Here is a 17,309-nt window from a genome sequence, read left to right as displayed (position 1 = left end):
TTACACGCATATGTTTTAAATTTTCAGAACCTGGCACTAAAAAACTAGGAGGAAAATATGTAAGGAACTATCAAAATTTTTAAATAAAATCATAATTTGTTTTTATGTTTCCTAAAATTAATATTCTTTCTAACTGAATGAATGAACAATTAAATGTAAGGATTTAGTTTGATTTCCTTACAATAACTATTCATCCACTTTTGCTATATTTTCAACAGTGTTCTTAATTTTATTTGTTTTTCATAATGTTTACATTGTAGTCATCATTTGGTTTTTATGTTTTTAAATATATATATATATATTCTTTATTATTTCAGGCTGCTGAAGAAATGGTCAGATTTCAGTTAAGACATGGAAATGATTTGCTTGCCATGGACGCTTTAAAAGATTGTGATGTATGTATTTTAAATTAGCAAGTATTATGTACTTTTTTACAGATTTTTGCATTTTAAATTTTGGTGTTTGCCCAAACAATGATACAAAGTAGGAGCAATTTAATGTGATTATTATTATTTTATTTATTTATTTAAATTCAATATATTGCAGTAAAATTTTGAATATTTTTTTTTCCAAAATTGCAGAAAGAGAAATTTGGAAATTTATGTTTTTTTATTTAGTTTATTTTCCAAAATTACAGAAAAAAATTTAATATCTCCACCTACCCCCACCAAAAAAAAAGTGTCTTGTCAGCTGATATGCCTGTTCAATCAACCTGCATCTCTGTGGTCTACTATACGCCCCTTCTCAAAGTCCACAAACTGTTCATACTGCTCTGATTATGTCTCAGAGCCATTTCTAGCCACAATACAATCTGCCCAAGTTGGCAAATTCGTTTGAATAAACCTACGGCACGAACAATCATGCTTTTAAACTCTATCAGCTGCACATTTCATATGCTCATAGCCTGCTTACCCTTGTCTCATTGGCATTAAAATTTAAATCATTTGCATATCTCTTACCCTACTACATTTCCAATGAGTTTCATGATTATGGCTCGATTTCTTCTGGGTGCATATATTTTTTTTTTTTTTTTTGTGACAGAGTGTATAATGAATGTATTATACATACTGTATATAATGTATGACTTGTTGTATGTATAATAAGTATCAATATTTCAAAATATTTGCTTTCTTCTATTTGTTTAATATTCTAGGTAAACGTAAAGGAACAAGGTCGATTACTCCGCCAGGATGAATTTATCGTTTGGCAGGGTCGATCTCGGAAGTGCATGCGACATGTATTTCTGTTCGAAGATCTCATACTCTTCAGCAAAGCACGTAGAGATCCACAGCGCAAAGGATATGAGATGTATCAGTACAAGCACAGCATAAAAGTATGCACATCTTTATTATTTTTTCTTCAAAATGTGGTTGAAATACATTGTTATTTATAAAAAATTAATAAGTGCTTTTATAAGTAGTTATCACAGTTAGACAACGAATATTTTAATCAGCAAACAGTTGACAGTTTTTAATTTTGAGAATAAGTAGAAATGAATAGTTTTGAAATAATTAATAGTTAGATAATTAATAGTTTTAAAACAGTTAATAATGAAACAATTGTTAAGTAATTAATTAACAGGTATAGTTAGATGGTTAATACTTTAATTATTAAATAATGAGTAGTTAATTGATTCGAGAATCATTAGAAAGTAGCACTAATCATTTTGTTTATCATTACACAATTAATATTTTTGACAGTTAACTGTTATACAATCAATAATTAATACTTTTACAACAGTTAGATAGTTCACAGTTATATTTTGATCAGTAGACAGTTAACAAATTGTAATTTTGGAAATCATTAGATATTGAATAGTTGTACAATAGTTAATAGTCGTAAAATAATTAGAAATTATTACTTAAAAAATCATATGGCATGATTAATAATAGTTCATCATTTTCATGCCAATGAAAAAAGTTATGTATGTCGATTTCTTCAAAATTACAGAACTGTTCAAACCCATCAAGCTTCAAGGACAGAAGATAGTTGCAGGCTAACTGGTGCACCACTGTCATCCAGAAATTCTTCAAGAAGTGAATGTTAGAGGTCGCATGCTCAACAATAACAATGCATCTTCTCGTTCAGCAAGATTGACAGTTGAGTTTCTTCAACTAAAACACTTCAGAATGATAGAACATCCACCTTATTCCACCGATCTAATTATGTATGGCTTTTGCCTACTTTTTAATATAAAATAGAACTTACACAGACATCATTTTCATTCAGAAGATGAGTTTTATGAGGCCATAAGTGCATTGTTTTCATCAATCCATGAAATGAATGGCTTGAAACATTTAATCTTCAGAAAATTTGCCTACAGAAGTGCATTGATGCTGGAGAAGACTATTATGAACACTCCTAAAATTTCAAACTATAATTTTAAAAACATATGTAAATCTCAAAAATTTTAGAGTGACCCTCGTAGAGTTAATAGTTTAAAAAAACATTAATAATTGAACAATTAATAAATTAGTTGATAATTAAACAATTAATAATTTAAATATAATTAGCAGACAGTTAACAGTTATAGTTAAATAATACTTTAAGCATTAAGCCATAGCACTCACCATTTCAAGGCAATGAATAGTATTAAGACAGTTAATAGTTACACAATTAATACTTTTATAACAATTAATAAATATACGGTTCAAAGCTATAGTTTGGTAGGCAAATAATAATTTATAATTTTGAGAATAATTAGGCATAGTGAATAGGTGTATACAAACTGGTAATTGTCTAAAAATAATGAAATATTTTTAGTTAAAAAAAATCATACTTTTAATGGTACACAATTAATAGTTCATCTTCCCAGAATTATCAGACAATTTATGGTTTTTAGATAGTTAATTAATAGTTAGTACTTTTATAGCAGTTAATAGTCTAATTAGTAGGTAAATAATAGTTTGGAATTTTGAGAGTCAGTGGCAGTGAATAGTTAAAATGATTAGATAGTAATAACTTAAAGATCATAGTTTATTCAGTCACTAATAGCTCGCTTTTTTTCAGGATCATTAGAAAACCAATCATTTTTAGACATTTAGTAGTTAAATAATTAATAATTAATACTTTTATATTAGTTAGCAGTTAGATAATATAATTGGCTAATAGTTTAATCAGTTGATAATGGAAATTTGTAATTTTGAGAATTAAACAATAAATGGTTTTGAGAGAGTTAATAATTAGACAGTTTGTATATAAATGTTTTAAATTCTTATTCTATAGATTCACAAAATGTGTGTGCAAAAAGAATACTTGTAGATATACTGTATTTCCATGTGTATTTTTCTTCTTTTCCTAATTAATTTTTATGTTTGAAAATGGGGAGCATAAATTTATGTCCAGAGGACACAGTTACAGTATAACAAATGAAAAGTAGTTGCTAATAAACTACAAGTAGCTATTACAATATTATTTCTTTCAAACAAATCTAACTTCCAATAAGAATACAGAGTAATATTAACATTACAATATCTGATAGACATTGAGCTAATACCTGACAATAAGCTGAACATGCAATGCCCAACTGAATTATCTTGTAAAGCCCGACGATGACTTCACGTGAGGCGCTTTGTTTACTTACATATCCATGTACTAAAAAACAATAATTATTAGTCTTCATGTAAAATAAAATTTCTGGACCCTTAGAAAACACAATGCAAAGTTCGGCATCAGGTAACAGTTTAGAACACAACAAATCACAGTTACAAGTAATATTTGAAACAGAAAATTTAAAAAAAATAATACCAAACATAATATCATAAATTTTGCTTTTTTAAAACATTATTTATAGTTAATAAATGGATATGATAGGTTATTTAATTATGGCAAAGCCTCAAGGGCTATCTGCCTAAGGGAAGGGATGCCTTCGGGGAGGACTTTCTAAGGGAACTGGTTCGTATACACGTTACACATGGGGAAAACCACGAAAACGCCCATGCAGCCAGCCCGTTCGGGGGATTTGTACCTCAGACCGAACTACCATTGTTTAGCGACTTTACCACTCAGCTGCTGGTGGGCCTAACAAATGAATAAACACACAGCTTAATTTATTTTTTAGTCCTGTGAAAATATATATATATAATATACTTTTACAGGTATATACAGTTAAAAGTTGTTAATCCGGACTCGTCGGGACTTCGGCGATTCCAGATTATAGATCATCAGTTTAAATCTGGTGAGATGGCATGCAGAAATTATAAAATTAAAAATATGAAACTGTAATTTATGAAATAAAGAGCAATTATGATCTAAAGGGTATAAAAATTTACAAAAAGAAAAAGCTTAATATTTATTTGTTTACTTTATTAAACATTTCTTTCAATGTAAGTTGTTTAAGTTGCTTCGTTTGTGATAATACTTTCTCTTTAATTTATTAAACATACATAATTTCTTGTTTAGTTACAAAGTTCCGCTGTTCAAGTCCTATAATTGCTGTGTCGAGAATGCCGACTAATTTGTCAATCGAAATTTTTTCGTTTTCAATAACCTCTGTGTCACTTTTTTCACTATCGGAAGCGAATTATAATGACGAGGAACTTGATTTAAATCATATCAAAGACAGAGTACTTCGAGATGAAGTACTACATTGAGTAAGGAATTATAAGCCAAATAAAATAAAAACATCTGCCCTGAAGATAAGGATAGTGCTGACAGATCAACTTCCAATTCATTGCGCGCCGCGTCGTTTCCCTCCCCCCGCAGAGCAGCGTGAAATTGATAAACATATTTCCGAATGATTAGATAATCAAAGGATATGCCTTTATCCATTTTTTGCAGCAATTCCACTTTCTGTTTAATGGACTTCAAAACATACTTTCGCTTTGTAGATCCTTTACATATTAATAAATATATATCGGAAATTCTATTTGACATAATCGAAAGTTCAAGCTTACTTTTATAAAATTGCTCTAACAGTCTGCAAACAATAATAAGCCGGATCCAATTCGAAGATTAAGCAACAACGCAATCTGCAACATTAACTGAATTAGATAATTTTAGCTTAGCTTATACCGTCCATTATATATTAAATGCGCATGCGCACACGCATATTCGCAGCCATAAAGGTCTTACGCGCACGCGAAAACGCGCCTGCGTCAACGCTACACATGCGCAGAAAGTTTGTAGCTTTGAGGTCCGGATTATGGGTGTCCGAATTAACGACTTTTGACTGTATTTAGTATGTATAATTAATAAATGAATTACACACAGTTTAATTTATTTTTTAGTCCTGTAAAGTGATTACAATTTTTGCATGCTCAAGCGATTAGTGCTACCATCTCATGGCAGATGCCTGTCCTAACAAGAACCTACATACCAATAAGAATACATAGTAATATTTACATTACAATATTTTATTGATATTGAGCCAATATCTGAGGATAACTGAGCTGGATACATTTCACTTTGTTGCCTTCTAAAGCCACAGGGTCATATTTCATGAATGAGGCTTGGCTGCAGTGCTCAAGAACGACAGCTGAGGAATGAAGGAGAAAAGAGATGAACAAAAAGTACGGATTTTGAAAGAGCGAACACATTGGCAATGGATAAAGCTGCTGTGAGTTGGAACATAAATAACAGAAGAGAGATGAAATTCCATGTTTGTAAATTTTCTCAAATGTGGAAACACCTGCCATGTCCCGAAGGATCAACGAAAAAGTTACACAAAGTGTGTTTCAAATAATAAATGCAAGAGAAAATGAAAATGGTTGAAATGATGACACAAAAATGCAAATATAAATTGAATGAAAGTTAAAATAATCAAGGGAACCAATAAACTAGCCCCCAGAAGGTTGTACAACAGAGGAAGGAGAAAATAATGCAAGTATTTTTTATAGGTAATCATGTAAATATTTTTTTAAAGTGCCGGAACATTTCAAATCAGTGATGGTTCATTTAGATCTTCAGAGGAACATCCAAGAATGATGAAGGCTTCATTCTTTATGATGTAAACTGGAATTTCTAAGAGTGCTGGTACCTTCATTCAAGTCTGTGACTGTTCACATAGGTGTTCCAGCACCTGGATGAAAGTTGCATTCTGTGTAGTAAAAATTAAACTTCATAAAGATGCTACACACTCCTTATGTCTTGGTGAACAAGAGTAACTTGCAAACGATGCTGAAACATTTATTCAAGTCGTAGACTATTGACATCATCAAAGAAGGGTTCAGAAAGTATATAAACAAACTGTTGCTAGGACAACTACCTGAATTTGGCTAACGGCTGTCCATATAAGCATCATTATTAATTTTGCCTACAGTGATGATGTCACAAGGTCTGAAGTTTGTTTATATTCATATGTTACTAGAATTATTTTTAAATTGCCAAGAAGATTTGCTATTGCCAAGAAGCTGCATTCATGACAAACGTCATAATTCATACTGAAACTTTTGGATCTCTTTGCTATTTATCCTATCACACTACAACCAAAACATTTGCTGCTAGCTGGTTAGTTTGTAACATTTGAATCGAAGAATGCAAAAGCGATATTTTTGTAATCTGTAACTTCGCCTGCAGCATCGCTGTTGGCGGAGTTAATAGTGATGCTTACCTGGTCTGTTGATCAATTTCAGGCTGTTGTTCTGGCAATGTACACTTCGCTTGTTTTCATTCTAGAATCTCATTTCTACAATTTGTATTTGGTTTTTTAGTTTATTTTAATATTTATTCAATGTTTTAGTTATTTTAGCATGTCTAGTGTTTTAAATGCTTTAGCTTTTATTTTTCAGACTACAGATTTAGGAATGACTGAACAGGTTGGTGATAGTCCTACCAAATTTGAGATTTGGTTCCGTAAAAGGAAGTTAAATGACACCTTTTTACTCCAGGCTCCAAATCCAGAAGTTAAAGCTGCATGGGTGACAGAATTACGTAAAATACTTGTAAAACAGGCAGTTAAAAACAGAGGTAAGAATTTCATGGAAATTATTTTAGAATTTAATAATTTAGTATAATTGTTGCTCTCTCTTTAATTGATGTAATATATTAATCATTAATACTATGATCGGTCGATAATAGAATAATCCATCAATTAGTTGATAGTATTGATTGATATAATTTGATGATTGATGTAATACTGATGGTATAATAGTATTCAGTGATGTAATATTGGTGACTGACTGATTAATTAATAACAGACTAATATAATGTTATGAATTTTATATGTGTATGTAAGTAAGTTTAGTGAAATGATAAGTAAATTGTAGTATTTCTTGTATAATGTAACACAAAAGACTTCAGAAATGCAGAGTATCGCCAGAAAAATCAGATTACAGGGGTGTAAGTCCATTTAAATGCCAAGTTGATAAGTATTTTTGTGAATTGATAATTTTGTAGCTCAGTTTTCATGACATAGCCAAAAAGTCAGTCGCAAAAATATTTACTAGCTTGTCGCTTAAATGGACAATAGGATTAATCCCTGTAATCCTATTTTGCTGGCAGTTCTTTGCATTTCTGAAGTTTTTTCATGTAACATTATACATGAAATACTACAATTGGTTTTACAACCATTTGGGAACTTAGCTACATTTTAGTTCAATCCTTATGTAACTTTTACTGTATCTGCCCCTGCATAACTGTAACTGTGTATACCTTCCAGCAATTTCAAGAAATGGAAACTTCATCAGACACAGGAAATCTGTATAAAATTGGAGAGAATATCATTCAGTTTTAATTCAGAGCTGAGTTCAGAGTATTGAGAGTATTAAGCACTGTGCAAGCTGATGCATTTGATGCTTTTTATATTGTCTTGTGTTCAACATCCTTAGTAATCGGAAGTGGTAACTACTCATTATGTTCTCTCATACTGAGATCTGTAAGAGTACTTTTGTGTGAAGAGTTACAGAACTGCAAAGTGTTTTTATATAAATAAATTTCATCAAGCTATCATTGGTTTTGTGTGGATTAAATCCATTACGAATCCATGGGCATGTAACAGTTTTTGTTGTCAGGAGTGGGATGGATTGAAGCTGGTGCCAAGAGTGGTGGATGAACGACTAAGATAGCTGATGACAGTATTTGCTGTATTCTAAGAAAAGGTGGAAGGGGTTGTCAACTCCATTAAAGCAGAGATGAAAGCATGTCAACAAAAGATGGAAGGGGCCATCAAGTCTGTTCAAGAAAAGACTGAAGCAGGTCAGGAGGAAATGAAAACAAAAATTACTGCCATAATAGAAAACAAATTTGAGGCTAAGGAAGGCAGAATAGACATGAAGGAACTGAAGAAAGATTTTCTGCTACTAAGTAGCAAATTGATGACAAAGTTTCTGCTGTTGTCGCCAAGGAAGTGGACAGCTTGAAGAAATCCATACAGACAGCTACAAACAATTCTGACAGCTTTAAATTTCTATCTATGTCTTTCTATAGCTATCATTTAAAGTTAAGTTGTAAGAATAAATGAAAAAAGACCTATGTGGTCAAAATCTTGCGCACTGTGCTGCAAAACCAAGGAAACCAGAAGATAAATCCCAGTACGCATGCTAAAAAGTTACCATAAACTGTGGCTCTGTGTAAACTTCAACACAAGCATATTTAGTTGCTATAAAATGTGTGAAAGAGGAGAAAAATTCAATATTTGAATATTTACGAGTAAAATTAATAAAAAGTAAGCCATATGCTAAATGAACCAAGTAATTTTTAACACAGTAAAAAACAAATCAGTTGAACGAGGTAAAATAAAAATAGCAAGCCATATGCTAAACGAATAAAGTAGATTTAAAACCCAGTAAAATACTAATCAATTGATCTAGTTAAAATAGAAAATAAATATTAAAAATTGAGAAGCGGTAAATGGTTAATCAGCCCAATTCGAAGCTCATTTTGGCTCGTCAAAGGAAATTTTTGAAATGAATCTCGAACTAAGCCAACTCCTTTGGAACAGAGAATTGAGACTAAGGTTTTTGACGTAGTTTATTTAATTCATTAAAAAATTGTCGCACACAGTTTTAATTGTCTGTTTCAGCGAAACGCGTAATGGAGTGGCTTAATTCGAGATTCATTTTAAAAATTTCCCTTGATGAGCCAAAATGAGCTTTGAATTGGGCTGATTAACCATTTACCGCTTCTTAAATTTTAATATTTATTTTTTATTTTAACTAGATCAATTGATTAGTATTTTACTGGGTTTTAAATCTACTTTATTCGTTTAGCATATGGCTTGCTATTTTTATTTTACCTCGTTCAATTGATTTGTTTTTTACTGTGTTAAAAATTACTTGGTTCGTTTAGCATATGGCTTACTTTTTATTAATTTTATTTGTAAATGTTCAAATATTGTATTTTTCTCCTCTTTCACACATTTCATAGAACTAAATATGCTTGTGTTGAAGTTTTCATGGAGCCACAGTTTTTGGTAACTTTTAGCATGCATACTGGGATTTATCTTCTGGTTTTCTATAGCTATCCATATATGATGGAAAGACCTTCTGGCAAGTGTACAAAATTCTGTTAAAAATATGTGTATATGTGCCAGTCCTAATATTTACTTTATGAAAATTGGCAACAGTATTTTTTGTTGTCATTCAGTCCCTATCTGGTGTGCATTGCTGTGGTTGCTTGTTCCCATGTAGCCTAATATTCCCAATATATTTTTTATTGTTCAACCTGGACTATGTCGTTTCTTTAACCCATGAATAACTCACACTTTATCACGTTATCAGCACGAAAAGTTCAAAAGGAAACGCCATTACGATCAAGGATTGAAGATCGCACCGAAGCTTAACCTCGCAGATTGCCGAAGCCTAACCACGTTGTGAATCTGAAGTGAGCGGATAACCATCCTTTGACGAAGTAAACAAAAATATTTTTTGTGAATTTAGCTCGATACATTTACTTGAAGAATGACATCTAAAGATTATAAAATGCCGAAACTAAACGGCGATAATTATCACACATAGTGTATCCGTTCGCATGCCGTGCTGGTGCAGAAGAGATGTTGGAAAGCAGTGGAACCCGGACATGGAATAGAAATGAATGAAGCGGAGAGGAAAAAGAATGATGAAGCTCTTACCCTATCGTTCCTCATAGTTGAAGATACATTTCTAGATGATATCGGAGATTGTATTAGAGCCAGAGATGCCTGGAACTGTTTAAAAGAAATGCATACAAAATTCGGTCTGCTTCATGTACTGCAACTTATGAGAGAATTCTTTAACATAAATATGAAGCCAAATGAGTCCGTCCAATCCTATCTAGCAAGATTAATGGACTATGCTCATCCTAAGTTTGGAAAAAGATGAAGCAAATCTGACAACAATCTGATCATGAAACCAAGGCTACTTGTAGAAGAAAAATGTATAATTAGAAATGAGATTTCAGCCAAAGTGTATCATGAAGAACAAGCTCTTCACACTAAAGGTTTTGCCGCCAACCAGAAGAAGCCTGCATTTTGAAAACCCATGAAGAAGTACGCAGCTAAAAGGCCAAATGAAGAAGAAACTAACAGAGGAAGAAGTACTAAATGCTTCAGCTGTGGCCAGTGGGGGCACATATCTAAAAATTGTGAAGAGGGCAAATATCAGAACCAAAACTGCAGTTGACCTTAAGACAAACATTGCACTTCTGGCAAATGAAGAAAAATCAAGAAAAAGTAATCTGTGGATTTTAGACAGTGGAGCTACAGAACACATGACCTCTGATAAAAGAAAATTCTCAGACCTTAAGAAGTACACATCTGAAGTTGAAGTTGCTAATTCAGAAAGAATAAAGGTCACTGGAATTGGAAATATTTCATTTTCTTTTGGAGAAGAAGATGGAGAAAAAAAGGTCACTATTGAAAATGTCCTACATGTTCCAGAACTAGAAGGAAATCTATTATCCATTGGTAGAATTGAAGAAAGAGGTTTAAAAGTAGAATTTGCTGAAGGAAAAGCCAAAGTGATTGGTAAGAATGGAGGTACTCTTTTATCTAGTGAGAAAAAAGGAAGACTATACATAATTGAAGAAAAGATGGCAACTGCCTACACTACAAAAACTGAAAGTGCCGACTTGCTCCATTGTAGACTTGGTCATCCACATTTTTGTACTACAAAAAATATTGTCTCCATCGGCAGAAACCTGAAATCAACAGTATTAGTAAATGAACCTTTCCAAGTTTGTATTCAAGGAAAAATGAAAAGGAAGAAATTTCCAAAAGCCGCTAGTAAAAAAGCTAAAGACATCCTAGAAGTTATACATTCAGATGTTGGTGGTAAAATTTCTCCCCCTTCCTTTGGAGGCTCAAATTACTTTGTGACTTTCATGGATGAATTTTCTCACTATACCACAGCATTCCCTATGAAAGCCAAAAGTGAAGTACTAGAAAATTTGAGGAGTACTGTTGCATGGTAGAAAATCTCCAAAACAGAAAAATCAAATTCTTGAGAAGTGACAATGGTGGGGAATACATAAGTGGAAAATTCGACAAGTATCTCGCTGCGCATGGGATCCAAAGACAACTAACTGTACCCGACACACCTCAACAAAATGGTTTGGCAGAAAGACTGAACCAAACATTGATAAACATGACAAGATGTTTACTTATCGAGTCCGGAGCAGATTACAGGTTTTGGGCTAAAGCAATGGCCACTGCAGCCTATCTCCACAACAAGCGCCCATCTATGGAAATTGATGGCGATATTCCAGAAGAAAGATGGTCAGGGTCTGAAAGCAAAACAGACCACCTCAGAGTTTCCGGATGCAGAGCCTGGAGTCATGTTCGTTCACACTCAAGAGGAAGCAAACTTGATCCTAAAGCTACAGAATGTGTTTTTGTGGGATATCCTAAAGACGTTAAAGGCTATTGTGTGACATGAAGAAGAAACATTTTTTTGTCAGCAGAGATGTCATTTTTGAAGGAAATGTTTTCCCCTTAAAACTAAGCAAGTGTGACAATCCTGCAAAAGAAGCTGCTCTTAAAATTGAAGACTTTGAATCAGAATATCCCTTGGACCTACCTGAAACAGAAGCTTGTGGCTCATCTCTAGATCACATAACACCTGAACTAAATGACTTGAATGAAACCGAACGTCTAAATACAGATCCTATTGACCAAAATTTCGAAAGATGCCCAGACATACAGCTTGGAAATACTCCAGATTACGAAGATGAAGGCCAATCAGTTACAGAGATACAAGACGTTGCTAACAACCTAGACCCTGAAGTCGAGGCAGCAGCCAAAAACCCTACCCATGGGAGTAAGAGAGGTGAAAAAAAGAAAAACCAAAATTCCTAAACATTTCAAAGATTTTTATCTGTACGATGCCCAAGAGATAAAACAATCTGAAGAAAAGGATCCAGTAACTCTAAAAGATGTCCTGAAATCACCCGAAGCTGACATGTGGTTGAAAGCCATAGAGGAAGAAATTCAAAACCTCACTCAGGCTCAAACTTGGGAGCTAACTACGAAACCACAAGGAGCTAAAGTAATACCATCCAGATGGTTGTTTCATAAGAAAAAAGACGAGATTGGGAAGAGCAAAGTTCAAAGCTAGATTGGTAGCAAAAGGCTATCTGCAAATACCTGGAGTGGACTTTCAAGACACCTTTTTAACCAGTCATCAAACTTAAATCTATAAGGTTACTGCTTGCCATAGTTGCAGAGGAAAACCTAGAGGTTCACCAAATGGATGTGACAGCTGCATACCTTAATGGAATCCTAAAAGAGGATATATACAGTCAAAAGTCGTTAATCCAGACTCGTCGGGACTTTGGCGATTCCAGATTATCGATTTTTCCAGATTATAGATCATCAGTTTAAATCTGGTAAGATGGCATGCAGAAATTATAAAATTAAAAATATGAAACCGTAATTTATGAAATAAAGAATATTATGATCTAAAGGGTATCAAAATTTACAAAAAAAAAAAAAAAAAAAAAAAGCTTAATATTTATTTGCTTATTTTATTAAACATTTCTTTCAGTGTAAGTTGTTTAAGTTGCTTCGTTTTATGTGATAATACTTTCTCTTTAATTCTATAAACAGACATAATTTCTTCTTCAGTTACAAAGTTCCGCTGTTGAAGTCCTATAATTGCTGTGTCGAGAATACCGACTAATTTGTCAATCGAAATTTTTTCATTTTCAATAACCTCTGTGTCACTTTCTTCACTATCGGAAGCGAATTATAATGAGGAGGAATTTGATTTAAATCATGTCAAAGACGAAGTACATCAAGATGAAATACTACATTTAGTAAGGAATTATAAGCCAAATAAAATAAAAAGATCTGCTCTGAAGATAAGGATAGTGCTGACAAATCAACTTCCAATTCCTTGCGCGCCGCAGCGTCCCCCCGACACAGAGCAGCTTGAAATTGTTAAACAGATTTCGGAATGGTTAGAGAAACAAAGGATTATGCCTTTTTCCATTTTTTGCAGCAATTCCACTTTTTGTTTAATGGACTTTGAAAGATACTTTCGCTTTGTAGATTCTTTACATATTAGTAAATATATATTGGAAATTCTATTTGACTTAATCGAAAATTCAAGCTTACTTTTATAAAATTACTCTAACAGTCTGCAAAAAATAATAAGCCGGATCCAATTTGAAGATTAAGGAACAACGCAATCTGCAACATTAACTGAATTAGATAATTTTTGCTTAGCTTATACTGTCCGTTATACATTAAACGAGCATGCGTAAACATATTATGCGCATGCGCGTAAGTTTGTAAGTAAGAAAGTTTGTAGCTTTGAGTTCCGGATTAGAGATCATTCCGGATTATGGGTGTCCGAATTAACGACTTTTGACTGTATATGGCACAGCCAGAAGGCTGCATTGAGAAAGGGAAAGAACACCTTGTCTGCCACCTGAAGAAAAGCATTTATGGTCTTCGACAATCAGGATGTGCATGGAATACTTGCTTGAACGACTTCCTGATCCAGTATGGATTGAAAAGATCAAGTGCAGAACCTTGTATTTATTTTTGTCATGAGAAGAACATCATAATTGGAGTTTATGTTGACAACCTCCTGATAGTTGGAAACATGCCAGAGATAAATGAATTCAAGGAAGCGTTAAGAAAAGGTTCAGTGTCAAGGACCTAGGTCCTGCAAGCCAGATCTTATCCATGCAAATATGCAAAGAAGAAAATGGATCATACACACTAGATCAAATCCTTTATGTATCGGAAATCCTAGAAACGTTTAAAATGACTGAAGCAAAATGGGCATCCACGCCATCGGACCCCAGCATAAAACATAAGAAGGTAGATGAACAACAGTGGGAGGAAATCAAAGAAAACAGCAAGGAAATCCCTTACGGACAAGCTATAGGAAGTCTCCTTTATCTGACCTGTGTTACTCATCCAGACATGGCTTATTCTTCCACCTACATAGCCAATTTAATGAAAAACACACTGAAGAACACTGGAGAGGTGTGAAGCACATTCTAAGATACCTAAAGGGAACACAACACAGAAAGTTGAGATTCCAGAAGACAGGTGAGCCACTTCAAGTCTACTCAGACGCTGACTGGGGAGGTGGAAGAACTGACCGTAAATCTTACAGTGGTTATATAATGCTACTCTCAGGTGCTCCAATCTCATGGTTGAGCAAGAAGCAATCCACAACAGCTTTATCCTCGACAGAAGCAGAGTATGTGGCAATGTGTCACGCTGCCAAGGAAATCCTATGGATTAAAAATTTGATCAAGGAAATCTGTAGTGAATTAGCTACTTCACCTCAAAAAGTGCTAGTCGACAACCAGGGAGCAATCTTCTTAGCCAAGAACCATGTTACTTCTGAAAGAAGTAAGCATATCGATATTTAATTTGATTTTCTGAGAGACCTAGTGAAAGAAAATGTGATTATATTTGATCATGTGCCATCCAGCGACAATCTCGCTGATCTCTTAACTAAGCAGACCTCGAAAAAACTTTTACATGACATGAACTATGCCGGGACTTGCATGTAAAAATGATCTCCTTTGAAGTTTGTGACTGAACATAAACCATTATGATAGTGATTGTGTAGAGACTTGACTTAAGATTTCAGAAAGAAGCCTAGATATAAATTTTCTTAATTGTTTTCATATAAACATTGTGTTTTCTAGTATAACTTAATATGTGTTCATTTAATAATGTAATTCATAAGTAGAGGTCGATAGTGTTTATGCATGTAATAGCACTACATTGTTTTTCTGTAAATGTGTACAACCACAGCGTGATTAATTTTTGTGAAGTATGTAAATATCTTGCAAATAGTGTGACTGGCAAGGGGGCATGTTAAAAATATGTGTATATGTGCCATTCCCAATATTTACTTTATGAAAATTGGCAACAGTAGTTTTTGTTGTCATTCAGTCCCTATCTGGTGTGCATTGCTGTGGTTGCTTGTTTCCATGTAACCTAATATTCACAATATATTTTTTATTGTTCAACCTGGACTATGTCGTTTCTTTAACCCACGAATAACTCAAACTTTATCAAATTCAGTGTTCTATAGTGGTGAACACAAATAGATGGAATTTTCAAATTAAGGCCTGCCATCTTGCCGCTTTGAGAAAGATGCAATGGATATGCTTGAAACTCTACTTGAAAATCAGAGGCTAGACTTTGGAGCTCTATTTAGTGTGTCTGTTCTTTGGCAAGAAGTGTTTAAAAGACTGTAGTAGACTTCAGCTAAAATCTCGCCAACAGAGGCCTACAGAAACACTCCGGGAACTTGCCACAGATGTTGAAAGAATTGAATGATGTTCATTGAAACTTTTCAGACTACCCAAGGGAAACAAGGGAAATCAGGTCACTACAGTACTTCATTGATGGCATCAGGAATCCTGAGTATAGAAAGCTCTCTAAATGGCAGATGTCAAAGATCTAAACATGCTGTAGTGTATACCATGAAACCAGCAACAAACTCTTTAAGAGACTGCTACCCAGTCAGAGCTGTTCATGTCCAGGATACAGTAGATCAAGTGACTGCTAGTGTAGATGATTTAACTAGGCAAATCAATACATTGAGATGGAATATGAGTGGAGACAGGTTGATCCTGAAGTGCTGAAACTGTGGTGCAGTATGATCCTAAAGTGCTGAAACTCATGCAGAGGAACTGCAGAACACCTCAAGGTACATGAACTGAGACTGCTTCCAGCTAGTAGGAGAAGAAAATGATTAGTCACCATCTTGCAGGACAGAGGCTGCCCAGATATTGAGAAGCCCCATTTTAAAGTTCTTCATATTTCTGCAGTGCGTGGCAATAGTAATGGATTTTTCCTCATGGGACATATAAATAGAATTCCTTACACTATTATTATTTAGTACATTAATAATTTTGATGATTCTGAAAATCTGCAAAATATTAATTGCATACTGATTAAAATATTAATTCTATAACTATTAAGTGTCTAGCCATTAATTATTAATGGTATAACTATTAACTGTCTCAAAACTGTTGATTGTTTAATGATCCTCAAAATGTTGAGTGCTATTTTGTAATGATTGTCGAATTCATTTTCTATTAATTGTCTACTCTTTAAGCTATTAGTCATCTAACTGTAACTATTAACTATATATTAATTATTATTAAACTATTAAAGGTAAATTGTTTTTAAACTATTAACCATAATTTTTGTAATTATTAACTGTCTCAAATTTATTCATTGTCATTCTGAAAACTAGAAACTATTGTATAGTAATTAAATTTTTAGCTATTAATTTTCCAACTGTGAACTGTCTCAACTAATTGTATAATGGTTCTCAAAATTACAAACTATCATTTGTTTACTGATTAAACTATTTACTATTTATTATCTAATTATTAATTGACTCAAGTAATCAGCTTTCTGCACAAGTGGATAGTCTAATTTATAAATTTAATTAAAAAATTTTTAATTTAAATTTTATTTATATTTATATAGAAAATCGCCTTGCCGAAATGTCATCCATGGGAATCGGAAACAAACCGTGTCTCGATATTAAACCCAGTGAAGACCAAATAAGTGATAGATCTATCAGCATTCATCAGTTAGCAAGAGGTAAGTGTAAAATAATTTTTAGCAATGTAAATTCTAATAGAAACATAAATTTCCTTGAAAAATTACCAGTGTGTAAGATATATGTGTTTATGCTTGTGTAATTCGAGTCACTGCTTTTCAGCTCCTCGATTCAGAAATTCCATCGCAGTGTCGCCTTATGACATTCATAATAACAGGAATTCCATCATATCTGTGAGCTCGTCGTCTTCTTCGGGTAGCAGTCAGTCTTCGTTTTCATTCTACGGAACGCTGAATCTTGGGTTCGAGCCTGGAGACAGTCCTAGACCTCTGCACAGATCACTAACACAACAGTCTCAGTGCTCTACAGGTAAAGGACTTTTGTTGTTTTGTTGGCTATATA

At 33.4% G+C, this 17,309-nt stretch overlaps 1 protein-coding gene across 1 annotated transcript in view; it reads left to right on the top strand.

Moving 5' to 3' along the window:
- LOC118197425 (puratrophin-1-like) overlaps positions 1-17,309 on the top strand; it is a gene marked incomplete at its 5' end in the record, with an annotated part of 530,248 nt that overhangs the window by 499,063 nt on the left and 13,876 nt on the right. The window contains 5 exons of the mRNA XM_085817830.1: positions 318-395; positions 1,154-1,333; positions 6,729-6,906; positions 16,832-16,948; positions 17,070-17,276. Of these exons, the coding sequence (XP_085673956.1) occupies positions 318-395; positions 1,154-1,333; positions 6,729-6,906; positions 16,832-16,948; positions 17,070-17,276 (760 nt within the window). The remainder of the gene's footprint in view (positions 1-317; positions 396-1,153; positions 1,334-6,728; positions 6,907-16,831; positions 16,949-17,069; positions 17,277-17,309) is intronic.

This window comes from Stegodyphus dumicola, chromosome 5 (genome assembly GCF_044657685.1).
Source record: "Stegodyphus dumicola isolate Sdum_Otavi_A_Nest chromosome 5, ASM4465768v1".
In the NCBI taxonomy this organism is placed as follows: Eukaryota; Metazoa; Arthropoda; class Arachnida; order Araneae; family Eresidae; genus Stegodyphus; species Stegodyphus dumicola.
This window is presented reverse-complemented; position numbering and strand designations above follow the sequence as displayed.